General features: G+C 48.4%; 1 protein-coding gene across 1 annotated transcript in view; it reads right to left on the reverse strand.

Annotated features, from left to right (window-relative positions):
• Positions 1-17,842, reverse strand: part of LOC121877535 (tolloid-like protein 2) — an 88,598-nt gene that overhangs the window by 69,848 nt on the left and 908 nt on the right. The window contains exons 2-3 of the mRNA XM_042383324.1: positions 14,149-14,324; positions 1,997-2,175 (exon numbers count right to left, since the gene is read on the reverse strand). Coding sequence (XP_042239258.1) covers positions 1,997-2,175; positions 14,149-14,324 — 355 coding nt within the window. The remainder of the gene's footprint in view (positions 1-1,996; positions 2,176-14,148; positions 14,325-17,842) is intronic.

Genomic DNA, 17,842 nt, shown 5'->3' on the forward strand with positions numbered 1-17,842 from the left:
CGTCTCGAGTGATTTAGCCTCCTCTCATCTCCCCCTCTCCTCCCTCTCACCATCCTTCTCCCCTCTTACCATCCCTTTCACCTCTCCCTTCATCTCACCTCTAACCTTCCCTCCTTTCTCCACTCTCACTCCAAACCACTTCTCCTCCCTCTCACCTCTACCTTACCACCCCTCTCCCTTCTCCTCTCATCTTTCCTCACACCCCCTCTCTCCTAACACCGCCCCCCTCCCCAACCCATCACAGCATCTATACATATATAAATATTTTCAAAAGTCTCTCTGGCGGGACAAATGTTTACAAATCTCTTCTTTATGATGTCTATATATAAATTGTCTGGTGGCGCCATCTATTGTCGTCTCAAGATCTTTCCGAGAGACGATAAGAGACAGTCGAGGAGAAGGTATTCGATCTCTCTCGTCTGTCTCAACAATAGGGTCGAGGAGTGTTTAAAAAGTCTCTCGTCTGGGGGATTGGTCTTGGATCTCTTTCTCCGACGTTCTTTTGTTTTTGTGTCTAATGTTTTTCCCAGCGAGTTATTTCACTTATATTTTTTTTAACTCGACATCTTTTACTTTCTTTCTTAATTACTTACGTCTCTTGTTGTTGTTGCTTTGTAGTTTTTTCTATATCTGTTCGTCTTTTGTTTATTCACGTGATCCTTATGATGTTGTCATACAGACATAACCAATCATATTCCCAGGCACTAATGACGCCACGACAAGTTACATTTTCTACCAATCACAGATCCCCTGACAGTAATGATGTCGGGTCAAGTTACAGTTTCTACCAATCCCATCCCCCGACATTAATGACGTCAGGCCTAGCCACCGCCTTAACCAATCACCTTTGCCCACTATTAAAGGTGTCAGGGAGAGAATGGACCCTACAGCCAATCCCATAATCCTCCCTTTTCATGACGTCAGACCGTGCCCACGCCACCTCCAATCACCTCGCCCCGTATCATCGCCGCCAGGAAGATAAAAAGACCCTTCCAATACTCACTTAATCCCCTCTTTTCAATGACGTCAAAACACAAAACAATCTCCACCAATCACACCCGAACCTTTTTACCACTCAGGTTTCAACACAACCAATAGGCCTCACCTGCTCCCCCTCACCAGCCAATCAACGAAGAAAATAAAGGAGTCTGAGATACCGTATTTCGCTCAAGTCTATTGCCAGTACACACACACACACACACACACACACACACACACAATGGCGTCCAAATTACTCCAAGACAATACAATTAATAAATATCTTCTATAAAAAATGGCGCAGTGTTAATTAAATACTTCGTGTCCTTACCTGGAATAATTTGTTAATTAAGTGACGTCACAAAGGTTTTTCTTCAGTAACGTCAATAATTACGATTCAATTTAACATTATCGAATTCAATTACGACAAACATCATTAACTATCTCTAAAATATTAACTTACGACCACTTTACGTTTTGTTTACTGTCAATACTACGTAACTACCTCGTTCATTCAGTTCAGGTAAGTTAATGACATAGACGTCGACAGGTAATTAAAACACGTCATAAAACAGGTGTTTGGAGCAGCTTCTCTCAGGTACAAGACGAGGTGATGATTAACACGGCCCTGGGTGTAACTTATGGTACAATTATGGTACAGCAAGTATATACGACTAAGGAGTAACTTATGGTACAATTTACAAGCATAAAATATTCAATGGAAATGAATTATGGCGCTGATACTGGTACACGCACACACACACACACACACACACACACACACACACACACGCATAAAACAAAATGAATTATTACACTGACACACACACACACACACACACACATCTACCCACACACAAGCATAAAACAAAATGAAAATGATTATTACACTGACACACACACACACACACACACACACACATACACACACACACACACACACACACACACACACACACACACACACACACACACACACACACACACACACACACACACACACACACGGGGTACTCACCAGTCTGTATGTTCTCTCGTATGATCACCACATGGTTATCACGGTCCGGCCTGGTGTGTTCGTGCCAAAAGCCCACCACGTGACCCAGCTCGTGGACAACAATGCCGAACTTGTCACAGTTTTTGCCAATACTCAGAGCCTGGGGGCCGTTCCCACGCTTGCCCACGAACGAGCAACACCTGGAGGGGGCAAGAGAAGAGGGGTATGATGAGTTTGGAACACCTGGAGGGGGCAAGAGAAGAGGGGTATGATGAGTTTGGAACACCTGGAGGGGGGCAAGAGAAGAGGGGTATGATGAGTTTGGAACACCTGAGGGGCAAGAGAAGAGGGTATGATGAGTTTGGAACACCTGGAGGGGGCAAGAGAAAGGGTGGATGAGTTTGAACACCTGGAGGGGCAAGAGAAGAGGGGTATGATGAGTTTGGAACACCTGGAGGGGCAAGAGAAAAGGGGTATGATGAGTTTGGAACACCTGGAGGGGGCAAGAGAAGAGGGGTATGATGAGTTTGGAACACCTGGAGGGGGCAAGAGAAAGGGGCAATGAACTTGACATAAACCCAAAAAATAATCGTAAATAAACCTGAAATAAACCAAATAAACCTGAAATAAACCAAATATAATCTTAAAATTATACTTAATATAATTAAGTCAGATCTTAAAACATATAAACCAATCCTTATAATATAAACCATATAAAACCCCAATCCCTATATAATCCCAGCTCTTAATAAACCAAGTATCATATTGACCCAGATAAACCACATGTCGATTAAACCAACAGAATAAACTTGGGTGATTTAATATACCTGGTTTAAGATTAACCTCACCATTAGTAAACTCAATGAGGATTAAACCAACACAAACTACAACCTGGGTGGTTTAATATACCTGGTTTAAGAGTAACCTCGTCATTAATAAACCTCACTTGTAAATAAACATGGTGAGCAGATATAAACAAAAAATAACAGTTGGTATTAGCTAGACCGGAAGTAGCCATCTTGGAAGCTTCAGTCTATGAACAAAAGTCAGTCTGTCTTGTAAACAGAGCCACAACAGACGTCCACAATAGCTAATTACCACGACAGACAGACACAGACACACAGACAAAAGGTAAATTCACGTTATAAACAATTATTCATAGTGAAGAAGAAGGACTTATTCAACAAGAGTGAATAATGCAATGAACGACAAGGAAGAGTGTTTTTTAGCTCTCGTACACAGTTATGGTCAGCCAATCATAACCCTGGCTAGCTACCAAAAGATGTTTTCATTGGCTGGAGGAGGGTTGTTACTCGTGTTTACTAACCTGTTTTCGAAATTACACTTAATTGTTTTAACTCGGAGACATATAGGAGAGAGAGAGAGAGAGAGAGAGAGAGTATTAAATATCAACCATCAACCAAGACTGACCCAGGGTACACACACACACACACACACAAGAATAGTATAGGATAAGACAAGCCATTTATGTGTGTATAAGGAAGACCATATACTCGTGTGTGTGTGTGTGTGTGTGTGTGTGTGTGTGTGAACGACCTCCAACTCACTCAGGTTTCCATAAAGCGCATGAATACATTACCCCTCCGAAAAATGTATCAAGCGGCAATAAATTATACCACACATTATCATACATATAGCCGGCGGGGCCCCCATGACGTCACACGTAAACAAAGGCTTCTACCGCGTCATGAGGGATGGTGACGTGGACGGTACCCCTCATGACGTGGTGGTGACGTGGACGGTACCCCTCATGACGTGGTGGTGACGTGGACGGTACCCCTCATGACGTGGTGGTGACGTGGACGGTACCCCTCATGACGTGATGGTGACGTGGACGGTACCCCCACGATGGTGACGTGACGGCAATTCCCCCTACACGTGGTGGTGTCAGGACGGTACCCCTGGCGACGCGGTGGTGACGTGGACGGCACCCCCTGGCGACGTGGTGGTGACGTGATTTGGCACCCCTGCGACGTGGTGGTGACGTGACGTACCCTCATGACGTGGTGGTGACGTGGACGGGTACACCCCTGGCGACGTGGTGGTGACGACGGGTACACCATGACGTGATGGTGACGTGGACGGTACCCTCATGACGTGGTGGTGACGTGGACGGTACACCCTGGCGACGTGGTGGTGACGTGGACGGTACCCTCATGACGTGGTGGTGACGGACGGTACACCTCATGACGTGGTGGTGACGTGACGGCACACCATGACGTGGTGGTGACGTGGACGGTACACCCCATGACGTGGTGGTGACGTGGACGGTACCCCACGGTGGTGACGTGGACGGCAATTCCCCTCATGACGTGGTGGTGACGTGGACGCACTCACGACGTGGTGGTGACGGGACGGTACCCCTGGCGACGTTGATGACGTGGACGGCACTTCATGACGTGGTGGTGACGTGGACGGTACCCCTTCATGACGTGGTGACGGGACGGTACCCCCTCATGACGTGGTGGTGACGTGGATTTTACACCCTATGACGGGTGGTGACGTGGACGGTAAATTCCTCATGACGTGATGACGTGGACGGTACCCCCTCATGACGTGGTGGTGACGTGGACGGTACACCTCATGACGTGGTGTGGTGACGTGGACGGTACTCATACGTGGTGATGACGTGACGGTACCCCTGCGACGTGGTGGTGACGTGGACGGTACCCCTCATGACGTGGTGGTGACGTGGACGGTACCCCTCATGACGTGGGAGGAATGGCGACGTGTATCTGTCTATCCATCCATCCAGCTATCTATCAACTCAATCGTCAGAGGAGTGGGAGAAAGAGAGGGGAGTGGGAGAGAGAGAGAGAGAGGGGAGTGAGAGGGGGATAACAGGGAGAGGAAAGCAAGGAGAGTGTAGACAGTGACAGGGAAGAATTCAAACAAGTGGAAATACACACACACACAGTCAAGCTTGATGCATGGAGAGGGGGAACTAGTGCATGGTACTGGTTGCAAGGGAAGGCAGTCAGCTATTGCCTGACGTATCGTGCATGAGACATATGTCCTAGTGCGTGAGACATATATCCTAGTGCACGAGATATATATCCTAGAGCATGAGAAACATATCCTAGTGCATGAGAAACATATCCTAGTGCATGAGAAACATATCCTAGTGCATGAGAAACATATCCTAGTACATGAAACATGCCCTGGGTACATGAGACATACCCTGGTACATGAGACATACCCTGTTGCATGAGCTGATGAGAGACATGTCCCATATTAAAGCATTTTACTACGAAATTTTAAGGACCTGTTCAATAAAGGCGAAGGACAACAAGTCGTCATCAGCTGAGGTAGTGTCTTAGGGGTGTCATTACGTGGCCCTGGGGTAGATGTGTGGCCAATAAAGAAGCCCTGGGGGAGATGTGTGGCCAATAAAGAAGCCCTGGGGGAGATGTGTGGCCAATAAAGAAGCCCTGGGGGAGATGTGTGGCCAATAAAGAAGCCCTGGGGGAGATGTGTGGCCAATAGAGGGGCCCAGGGGGAGATGTGTGGCCAATAAAGAAGCCCTGGGGGAGATGTGTGGCCAATAGAGGGGCCCAGGGGGAGATGTGTGGCCAATAAAGAAGCCCTGGGGGAGATGTGTGGCCAATGAAGAGGCCCTGGGGGAGATGTGTGGCCAACAATGACATGACAAATACGGATGTAGGCCATGACACAGACAGGTGCAGGATGTGACCTTGAGCTACAGTAGGATGTCGGGGCGTAAGTCGTGCAGTCCTAACCCGTGACCATGAAGTAGGACCTAACCTAACATAACGTAATCTAACCTAACCTAACGTAATCTAACCTAACCTAACGTAATCTAACCTAACCTAACGTAATCTAACCTAACCTAACCTAACGTAACATAACCTAACCTAACCTAACGTAATCTAACCAAACTATTCCAGCTAAATTAACTTAACCTAACCTATCTTAACCTAACCTTACCAAACCAAACCTAAGCTAACCAAACCCTCCAGATATAGCGTCAGGGGGTGTTTCATTATTTGGTATGGAGACCTGTGGTGTAATGGTCAGCATGCTCGCCTCGTAAGCCAATGGACCCGGGTTCGATCCCCGGGCAGGGTGAAACTATGGTCAAGTTTCTTTACGCCATGTGCCTCTGTCTACCCAGCAGTAATTGGGAACCTGGATTTTAATCGATTTGTGGATCGTGTTCCGGGGTAATGGTTAGCCAGTGCAGTTGGCGAGTTGTCAGGTCTTCTCGGACTATTCCTTGACACTGGGTCATGCAGCTCATTAACTCAGGGTGTGGTTGTTGTGTTGGCGACAGCTTCTACACCTTAAACAAATTCACGCCTAGGTGGCCCTTGGACCGGTTAAAAGAGGTGGCAACCATTATTATTATTTCATCATCAGGTGAAATAAGCTGGAGGGATAATGTTCAGGTGATCTCAGACAAAACTCATCCTCATCTCCCCTCACTATTTAGCCCTTCCCATCTCACCTCCCTTCACTCACCCTTCTTTTCCCCCTCCCCTCACCCCTCTTACTACCCCCTTCCCTCACCCCCTTTCATCTATCGCACATAACATGAGACTCGGAAGCATGGCGTTTCATGGTGTAAATACCGATAACCGATACGCGTAAAATACCGATTAAATACCGATACGTGTAATTGCCGATATCAGCATTTTTTTAATTCCTTCTCTGTTTATTTCATTACGTGTCTTTACGCTTCGTTATTCACCAAATATATGCCATTCATGTTTGTTTTTATCAACTGTTGCTATTTATTTACTCTTTTGTCGTGTTTTTGTAATCTGCGACACATACATACATACATACATATACATACATACATGCATACATACACAGTGATACCCCAAATACGATCAAACATACGCACCTCAAACACAGAATCAAAATACAACCCCCACACACCCACACGGGGCCACTTGACGCCCGCCTCCGGCATTCATTTAAACCTATTCACTGGTAACAAGCGTATGAATGAACACGTACGGCGACACTCAGGCACGCGCGCGCCACACACACACACACCCAATCACAAACCATAACACAAACACTAATATACACACACATACACACACCCTCAAACACAAATACACACACCTCGAACATAAATACACACACACACACACACACCCAATCACAAACCATAACACAAACACTAATATACACACACATACACACCCTCAAACACAAATACACACACACTGAACATAAATACACACACACACACACACACACACAGAGATGAATATAGGTTAGGTTAAGGTGGGGAGAAAATAGGTTATAATGGGGAGATAAGGTGTGGGGGTGGGGTGGGGAGATAGGTGGGTGGGGGAGAGTTAAGGGACGAACATCTCCCTCAAAGTAATTAAACTCCCCACCTTGCACGAGGATCTCCCTGGCCTAGTTTCTCCCACCTGGGGAGTGAAAATTAATTAACCACGTTGAACACCGGGAAGAGGGAGGAGAAGGAGGGGAACGGAAGGGAGGGAGAAGGAAGAGAGAGAGAGAGAGAGAGAGAGAGAGAGAGAGAGAGAGAGAGAGAGAGAGAGAGAGAGAGAGAGAGAGAGAGAGAGAGAGAGAGACAAACTCTACAGATGAACTCAATTTCCATGCAAATACTGTAATGTCTCTCCCTTCTCGCTCTCCTTCCTTCCTTCCTTCCTTCCTTCCTTCCTTCCTTCCTTCCCTCTGCTTCCGTTTCACCTTTCTCATTTGATATCTCGCCTTCCTTCCTCCCCTTCCTTTTTATTGCATCTCTCCCTCTATTCATTCTCTCAGTTTCTCTTATTCTTTTCTCTCTCCTCCATTCCTTACTTTCTCTTCCTCTTGTTCCTGCGCCTTACTGCTCTTCCACCTTAAGCACAATGAAAGAGGAAGAGAGGAAGGAGGGAGAGGAGGAGAAGGAAGAGAGGAAGAGAGGGAGGAGGAGGAAGAGAGGAAGAAGGGGAGGAGGAGAAGGAAGAGAAGGAGGAGGAGGAGGAGGAGAAGGAAGAGAGGAAGAAAGAGGAAGAGAAGAGGGAGGAGGAGGAAGAGAGAAGAAGGGGGGAGGAGAAGGAAGAGAGGGAGAAGGAGGAGGAGGAGAAGGAAGAGAGGGAGGAGGAAGAAGAGAGGAAGAAGGAAGAGGAGAAGGAGAAGGAAGAGAGGGAGGAGGAAAGAGGAAGGAAGAAGAAAAGGAAGAGGAACAAGAGGAGTGAGAGGGAAAATTTAGACTTGGCTTCGTGTGTGTGTGTGTGTGTGTGTGTGTGTGTGTGTGTGTGTGTGTACGTGTGTACGTGTGTGTGTACGTAATAGATGGACACTACCCAAATTCCAGTCTATCTATCTATCTATCTATCTATCTATCAGAAACAATCTATCGGTAATTATTATCTATCAGGCAACAGCCTATTATGGATACAACTGGTTTTTTTTTTAATTAAGTGTGAACAATGATGAGAGGGGTGATTTAAACTGACAGCCGGAGTGTATTGTTCAGGTATTAAAACACGTTCATCTGTGAGAGAGAGAGAGAGAGAGAGAGAGAGAGAGAGAGAGAGAGAGAGAGAGAGAGAGAGAGAGAGAGAGAGAGAGAGAGAGAGAGAGAGAGAGAGAGAGAGAGAGAGAGAGCACACACACAACCTTCCACACATTCACCTCCTCCCCCACACACACACTCTAAAAGCACATCAAGCTAACATTAAACAAGACAATAGCCTTATGTAGCTGTCAAGGATCAAAGACACAGCTAACATCACTAACAACATTACAACAAACAAACAATAACAAGCAAACAAACATCACAGGTACATTTATTTACGAGATTAGAGTTAAATGTATCTCTCTCTCTCTCTCCTCCTCTCTCTCTCTCTCTCTCTCAGCTTCCGGGTTTCAGAGGGTAATAAATCTGGCCACGCTCGACATGTCCAGCCAACCCACAAAAACCTTAACAGTGAACTTAATCTGGGTGAGGGAGGGGCCATCCAAGAGAGGAGGGATGGGGCCATGGCCAAGAGAGGAGGAAATGCCAAGAGAGGAGGATGGGGCCATGGCAAGAGAGGAGGGATGGGGCCAAGAGAGGAGGGAGGCCCAAGAGAGGAGGGAGGGCCATGGCCAAGAGAGGAGGGAGGGGCCATGGCCAAGAGAGGAGGGATGGGGCCATGGCCAAGAGAGGGAGGGGCCATGGCCAAGAGAGGAGGGAGGGGCCATGGCCAAGAGAGGAGGGAGGGGCCATGGCCAAGAGAGGAGGGATGCGAGAGAGGAGGGGCCAGGCCAAGAGAGGGATGGGGCCACCAAGAGAGGAGGGAGGCCAGGCCAAGAGAGGGATGCAGGCCAGAGAGGGGGGCGCCAAGAGAGGAGGGATGGGCCAGGCCAAGAGAGAGGGATGGGGCCATGGCCAAGAGAGAGGGAGGGAGCCAGAGGGACAGAGAGAGGGCAGGCCAAGAGAGGGGATGGGGCCAGGCCAAGAGGAGGATGGGGCCAAGAGAGGAGGGATGGGGGCCATGGCCAAGAGAGAGGGATGGGGCCATGGCCAAGAGAGGAGGGATGGGGCCATGGCCAAGAGAGGGATGGGCCATGCACAAGAGAGGAGGGATGGGCCATGACAAGAGAGATGGGCCAGGCCAAGAGAGGAGGGATGGGGCCATGGCCAAGAGAGGAGGGATGGGCCATGGCCAAGAGAGGGATGGCCATACAAGAGAGGAGGGATGGGGCCATGGCCAAGAGAGGAGGGATGAAGCAGGCCAAGAGAGGAGGATGGGCCATGGCCAAGAGAGAGGAGGGATGGGGCCATGGCCAAGAGAGGGAGGGAGGGGCCATGGCCAAGAGAGGAGGGATGGGGCCATGGCCAAGAGAGGAGGGATGGGCCATGGCCAAGAGAGGAGGGATGGGGCCATGGCCAAGAGAGAGGATGGGCCATGCCAGAGAGAGGATGGGGCCATGGCCAAGAGAGGAGGGATGGGGCCATGGCCAAGAGAGGAGGGATGGGATGGCCAAGAGAGAGGAGGGGGATGGGGCCATGGCCAAGAGAGGGAGGGATGGGGCCATGGCCAAGAGGAGAGGGAGGGGCCAAGGCCAAGAGAGGAGGGATGGGGCCATGGCCAAGAGAGAGGGATGGGCCATGGCCAAGAGAGAGGGATGGGGCCACACAAGAGAAGGGATGGGGCCACAAGAGAGGGAGGGATGGGGCCATGGCCAAGAGAGAGGATGGGCCATGGCCAAGAGAGGAGGGAGGCCATGGCCAAGAGAGGAGGATGGGGCCATGGCCAAGAGAGGAGGGATGGCCATGGCCAAGAGAGAGGGAGGCCATGGCCAAGAGAGGGATGGGGCCATGGCCAAGAGAGGAGGGATGGGGCCATGGCCAAGAGAGGAGGGATGGGGCCAAGCCAAGAGAGAGGATGGGGCCATGGCCAAGAGAGGAGGGATGGGCCATGGCCAAGAGAGAGGATGGGGCCATGCACAAGAGAGGGGATGGGGCCATGGCCAAGAGAGGAGGGATGGGGCCATGGCCAAGAGGAGGATGGGGCCATGGCCAAAGAGAGGAGGGATGGGGCCATGGCCAAGAGAGGAGGGATGGGGCCATGGCCAAGAGAGGAGGGATGGGCCATACAAGAGAGGAGGGATGGGGCCATGGCCAAGAGAGGGATGGGGCCATGGCCAAGAGAGGGAGGATGGGGCCATACAAGAGAGGAGGGATGGGGCCATGGCCAAGAGAGGAGGGATGGGGCCATGGCCAAGAGAGGAGGGATGGGGCCATGGCCAAGAGAGGAGGGATGGGGCCATGGCCAAGAGAGGAGGGATGGGGCCATGGCCAAGAGAGGAGGGATGGGGCCATGGCCAAGAGAGGAGGGATGGGGCCATACAAGAGAGGAGGGATGGGCCATGGCCAAGAGAGGAGGGATGGGCCATACAAGAGAGGAGGGATGGGGCCATGCCAAGAGAGAGGGATGGGGCCATGGCCAAGAGAGGAGGGATGGGGCCATACAAGAGAGGAGGGATGGGCCATGGCCAAGAGAGAGGGATGGGGCCATGGCCAAGAGAGAGGGATGGGCCAAGGCCAAGAGGGATGGGGCCATGGCCAAGAGAGAGGGAGGATGGGGCCATGGCCAAGAGAGAGGAGGGATGGGGCCATGGCCAAGAGAGGAGGGATGGGGCCATACAAGAGAGGAGGATGGGCCATGGCCAAGAGAGAGGGATGGGCCATGGCCAAGAGAGGAGGGATGGGGCCATGCCAAGAGAGGAGGATGGGGCCATGGCCAAGAGAGGAGGGATGGGCCATGGCCAAGAGAGGAGGAGGGGGCCATGGCCAAGAGAGGAGGGATGGCCATGGCCAAGAGAGGAGGGATAGCCATGGCCAAGAGAGAGGGAGGGGACCATGGCCAAGAGAGGAGGGATGGGCCATGGCCAAGAGAGGGAGGAGCGGCCAAGAGAGAGGAGGGGAGGGGCCACAAGGCAGTGAGGAAGGAGGGATGGAAGGAGAGAGAGGAAGGAAGGAAGGAAGGAAGGAAGGAAGGACGTCAACAAACTCAGTCACGTGATCTCCCTCCCTCCTCTCCTCGTCTCTCCCTTCCTTCCTTCCTCACTCCTTCTCGTCTTCCCCTCCTCTCCTCCTTCATATTGAGAGAAGCAACCAACCATATTGACACACACACACACACACACACACACACACACACACACACACACACACACACGAGAGTATAGTGATGTGTACGTCAAGAGGATAATGGGGAGTAACGCCTTTGTGTGTGTGTGTGTGTGTGTGTACGGAATCCAATCCATGCATGTACTAGATATGGATGATGAAGAACGATGAACGGATGGATGAACGTACAGAGACCAACCATCCCTATTCCACCCATACCCTCCCCCCACCCCCATTGACCCAAACAACACCCCCCCTCTCTCCCGACCACCCCTCTCCCCGAAATCCCTCTCCCCGACCAATCCCTCTCCCCCCGACCAATCCCTCTTACCCCGACCACCCCTCCCCGACCACCTCCCTCTCCCCGACCAATCCTCTCTCCCCTTCCCCGACCAATCCCTCCAATTTCTTTCTTCATCTTAAAATCAATCACAAACCCTTTCAATATCTTCTAATAGCACCCACCTTAAGTCACTATCAATAACACTGTGCCGATAACATCAATCTTCCCCTTAAACATATAAGAACAGGGGTTATGACTGTGTTTACATGAGGCCCTGATATAAGGCCCTCAGGTAGCTTATATGTGAGCGGGTCGTTTCTCTGGTCGGCTCTGTAAACACAATTTGGCCGTATAGTTGTGTGTTAATGGGCACCAAGGCTGAGTTGAGGATAACCTAACCTAACCTAACCAACCACTGACCTATCCTACACCCCTACCTATCCTACCCCCACCCCCCAACCTGTTATAAACTCTCTCACATCTTGCCAATGGGCACTCCGGTGTGTAGATGAGACAGTTAATGGAATACCCGGCCATTCGGTTAATTGACACTCCCTCGTAAAGATGGGTAACACTCCGCTTAATCGGCTACTAGAGGTAAAAATATGTACCACACTCAACTTAACACACACTCTATGTTACCCGCTTAATTGGGACACATAGGGAAGGGGGGAGGAGGGAGGAGGGATTTGGAAACCCGGTTATTCGGGACAGAAACTAGTATACTTAGGTTATACAATCCGGTTATTTGGGACAGAAGTTGTTAATTCGGTTATTGGGAGACTATTGTAAATCAGTTAGTGGAGACATTTGGTTAGGTTAGGTTTGGTTAGCATTTGCTAGGTTAGGTTTGGTTAGCATTTGGTTTGATTAGGTTTGGTTAGCATTTGTTAGGTTTGGTTAGCATTTAGTAGTTAGGTTATAATTAGGTATTAATCATCACGTGATCCTAACCAACATTCAGTAACATCACAACCCCCCCCCTCCCACATCCAGGGATCGAACCATCGCACTTGAGGAACACTGGTGAGAGGCGATAACCACTATGCCACCTGACCATTAGAGCCTAAGCCTAGTGGAGACTATTGCTACCGTGGAACCTATATTGTAATGTAACCAAAAGCGAGAGGTCTGTCTATATAGCTGTAAGCCACTAAGGGGGATAAGGGGGGTAAAGGGGGGTAATGGGAGGTAAGGGGGTAAAGGGAGAGGTAAGGAGGGGGTAAGGGGGAGGTAAGGAGGGGAGGGTGAGGGTAAGGGTGAGGGTAAGGGGGAAGGTAAGGGGTAAGGTAAGGGGGTACAATGAAGCTCAGATAATTAATTAGTGTTACCTGCATAGGATATTTTACCTTACCTGGAAAAATATATATACAGAGTCTGAAAAAAAAAACCCAAAAGGTACAGTAAACAATCATTTTTTTTATTACCGTATACATTTTTGACACACCCTGTACATAGATAATTAATTGTCACCTGGATAAGATATTGCTTCGGTTAATTAGGACACACACACACACACACCAAGAACAATAGGTCACTTCGCTTACGACAGTCGCCTCCGCTTACCCGAAACACAGTTGTAAAATCCGTTCAATTGCTCCAGTAAATCCTCTTACCTGGGCCGGATCAATAGTCAAATCCGGTTATTCGGGACAGATTATATTTATAAGTCCTCAGTGATTCGGCCAGTGACTGTTTAGAAATGACCAATTGTATATAAGTCCGGTTAAATGATTGTGTTATTTTTTTTAATCCGGTTAAATGATCCACTTACTCTGAGTTCCGGTTAAATGGTTCTATCATTTTAATATCCGGTTAAATGGATCACTGACGAAGATAAAGGAGTAATTAATAACTATAGCCGGATATAAGGAGCAGCTGACTTATTATTATGGACGTATTTAACAATCAATGTCTGTCTGTCCTTTATTCCACTGTCTGTTTAACTGTCCGTCTGTTTGTTTGTTTTTCCTCACACAATAAACACAGTGAACAAGACAGTGACCAAGACAGTGAATAAGACTCACCCATACTCCCACAGTAACCATGACAGTGACCAAGACAGTGACCAAGACAGTGACCAAAACAGTGAATAAGACTCACCCACACTCCCACAGTAACCATGACAGTGACCAAGACAGTGACCAAGACAGTGAACAAGACAATTAACAGATAGTAGACAAGACAGTGATACAAGACTCACTTACATAAGTAGCCATGACAGTGACCAAGACAGTGACCAAGACTTACCCACACTCCCGCTCGGTGAAGATGATGTAGTTAGGATGTTCGTCAGTCTTCTCTACAAAGCGAATACAGGTGAAGTTTTCCCAGTGTCTCATGGCCTGCTTGAACAGCCCCTTGTCCGCCCCCGTGAAGTTACTGTCGATCATGTAAGGGATCACGCCGAAGTCCCACACCCGCTCCTGGAGGATACCGAGAATGGGGGGATTAATACCTGCTAGGATGTAGGATCTTTTATAGCTGCTAGGATAAAGGATTAATAGCTGGCATGATGTAGGATTTTTTTTTTTAAGGAGGTAAGAAGAAATAAATGAAGGTATGGTAGGAAAGGATGTTGAAGATTATGCTGAAGTCCTACGCCCTCTACCTGTGGGATATCGAGAATGGGGGATTAATAGCTGGTAGAATGTAGGATTAAGGATTTTTTTTTAGCTAGGAGAAAGCTACATCAGTAGGATAAAAGCAAACTAGGAAGAAGGGAAAGATGGTGACACACTGAGGCCAGCTAAGGAGGTACAGCTAAAGAGTAGATAGCTTTTTGTATGTCCCAAGGAGGAAGCTATACTGTTCGTCTGGAGGAGGAGGAGGAGGAGGAGGTGGGAGGAGGAGGTGGGAGGAGGAGGAGGGAGGAGGAGGAGGAGGAGGAGGAGGAGGAGGTGGGGAGGAGGAAGGAGAAATCTAACCCAATCGACACACACACACACACACACACACACACACACACACACACACACACACACACACACACACACACACACACACATGGATGACACTTAAAAAAAAAACACGCTCTCAAGTGGCACTCAAACCACGTCAATACTCTGAACTGATCTGGAGAGAATAACACAAAACACTAATGCTCAAGGGCGAGGCTTAGGTAGCGCTCAAGGGTGTCTATACAGCTGACACTTGAGAGGTACTTAATCATCTCCCTTTTTTTTCCCCTTTCTCTCCAACCTTTCCTCTTCTTCCTGTTCTCTCCCTCCTATTTTCCCTTCTCGCATCCATCTTCTCTCCCTCCTTCCTCCTTTTCCCCCTCTCTCTTTCTCCTTTACCTTTCCTTCCTTCTCTCTCCATCTCCCTTCTCTTTCTCTCCTCCCTTCTCTTCTTTACCTCCCTTTTCTTCCTTCCTTCCTCCTCTCTCCTTCCCTTTCTCTACCTACCTTCTTCCCATTCCTCTCTCTACACCCCTCCTTCCCTGTCTCTACTTTCTCCTTTATTCATTATCTCTCTCTCTCTCTCTCTCTCTCTCAATATCACACTCTTTACCGGTACGGCCAGCATAAGGACAGAACCAGACAATGTGATATAGTTGTGGCCAGAATTAGGCTAGGGTACAGACACATCTGGCAAGTTAATAACGCTGTACCCATACCGGAACACTCAGCATGTAAACTTTGTGATAAACCTTTAAAGCATACACTTGAACACTATATTATTGAATGTGACACTGTCAAAGACTTCAGGCCACCTGACTTATTGTATCAAGAACTTTGTAATTACTACATTGAATCAGGTGTGCTTGAGGACATTCTTGCTGTTTATCCCAAATTTGCTGTTAGCCCACACTGATTAGTCTTCAATTAGAATATGTCGTCCAATGTATATGAAACTTTGTCCTGCATGGCAGTGAGCAGTGACATTACCCACATGAATCTGACCTCTATACATATATAGCTGTTAATGAACATGATGTATTTCTTTGTGTATGAACCTCTGTCCTGCGTGGCAGTGAGAAGTGATACCACCCCCAGTGTCAAGACCTGACTGAATTACTCAGAATAGGCAAACTGTATTACAAGCTTTGTCAATAAATAAGTTAGCTAAATCTCTCTCTCTCTCTCTCTCTCTCTCTCTCTCTCTCTCTCTCTCTCTCAATATCACTCTCTTTTATCTCTCTCCTTCTCTTTTTCTCCCCATCGTGAAAGAAGGGATTAGTGGGGATCTGGGGAGATTTTCTTGGCTTTTACCCTAATTGGTGGGGAGAAGAGGGTGGGGGAAATGAGGAGGAAAAATAGTGAGGGTTTAGGAGGGAAATGGGGAGGAAAAATAGTGAGGGTTTAGGAGGGAAATGGGGAGGAAAATAAAAGGAGAGGTGGGAGGAAAACATGAATAGAGAGAGAGAGAGAGAGAGAGAGAGAGACTTTATTATGTACGAGTACCTCCCCCTCCCTCCTCCTCCTCTACCCCCCTCCTATCCCTCCCCCTCCCCTACCCCTCCCCTCCCCTACCCCCAGGTTATAGTAAAGACCAGCGACATGAAACTACCACAAAAATTATGACCAAAGTTGTAAACACAGTATTTTTAATTTTTCAACTATTTACTCTCTCTCTCTCTCTCTCTCTCTCTCTCTCTCTAAGCATCACTACCTGTTCTCTCTTTCCTGCCATCTAATTACCTCATTAACACACCTCTTAAGACTCACTAAACCCGTCTGAGACCTCAACTCAACACCACCCTTCAGTACGCGGAGAATAAAACCTCTTGCACTACCACCACCATCATCACCACCACCATCACTACCATCACCACTATCACCACCATCACCACCATCACCACCATCACCACTATCACTACCACCTCACATCACCTCTACACCACCATCACCACCATCACTACCATCACCACCATCATCACCATCACCACATCACCACATCACCACTATCACCACATCACCACTATCACCACATCACCACCACCCAATATAAGGCTCTGTGCAGTTTAATGGGATCCTTTGAGACTCCCCACCTCCTCCCAGGCCACGTGACCCAAGGATCTGGAGAAGGATGTCACATGGAGTCCTCAACAAGAGTCCTTCGCCACTGTGCCATTCCTACAGGTTTTTTAATACCTGTCTATCTTCCTTGTGATATTTTCAGTGGGGGTACAGTGGGTGCTTCCTGTCTGTCTGTCTGTATGTCTATTGTCTGTCTGTCTATGTCAGTTTGTTTGTCTATCTAACTGTCTACTTGTCTGTGTATGTCTGTTTGTATATCTGTCGGTATTTGTCTGTTTATTTATCTGTCTGTGTTTGTCTGTCTGTCTATCTGCCTGCCTGTCTGTCTGTCTGTCTATCTGCCTGCCTGTCTGTCTGTCTGTCTATCTGCCTGTCTATTTTGTGTTGGGCTCACTAAGAGTCTCTGGTTGGCTTCAGTCAACCTAACCTAACCTAACCCTAACCTAACCTAACCAGACGTTACAGATAAGAGTACAACAAGATATCCGAGTACAGTACCGGATACATAGCCCCCTTATGTGTACCTGGGGGTCTGAAATACATAAACTGTACTGTACTGAGACTGGATCCAAACATGACCCCCCCCCCCCACCGAGCTATCCTGCCTTGACGCTAGTGACTGAGTAATCTACCACTTAATACTTCATCCAATTACACTTTCTTACGAGTTTCCCTTAGATAGTTTTCCCCAAGATAGTTTTCCCTAAGACCTAAGACAGTTTCCCCGACTATTATAACAACACCCTACCACACACGAGTACAGACGCCTGGTATAGCCAACAAGGCGTATAAAATTGCACTAAGACTCAACCTGCAGGTAAACAGAGAGGCGTTCTCGTGTGTGTGGGCGGGGAGGTGGTGATGACAGGAGGTAATCCCTTTACTGTCTGTGTTATAGGGCTGGCGACCAACCCTTGAAAAAGTGTATTTCTCCGGTTTGTAAAGGAAGCGTCCTGAAGAAT

The sequence above is a fragment of the Homarus americanus genome, unplaced genomic scaffold (genome assembly GCF_018991925.1).
Source record: "Homarus americanus isolate GMGI-L3 unplaced genomic scaffold, GMGI_Hamer_2.0 scaffold14655, whole genome shotgun sequence".
In the NCBI taxonomy this organism is placed as follows: Eukaryota; Metazoa; Arthropoda; class Malacostraca; order Decapoda; family Nephropidae; genus Homarus; species Homarus americanus.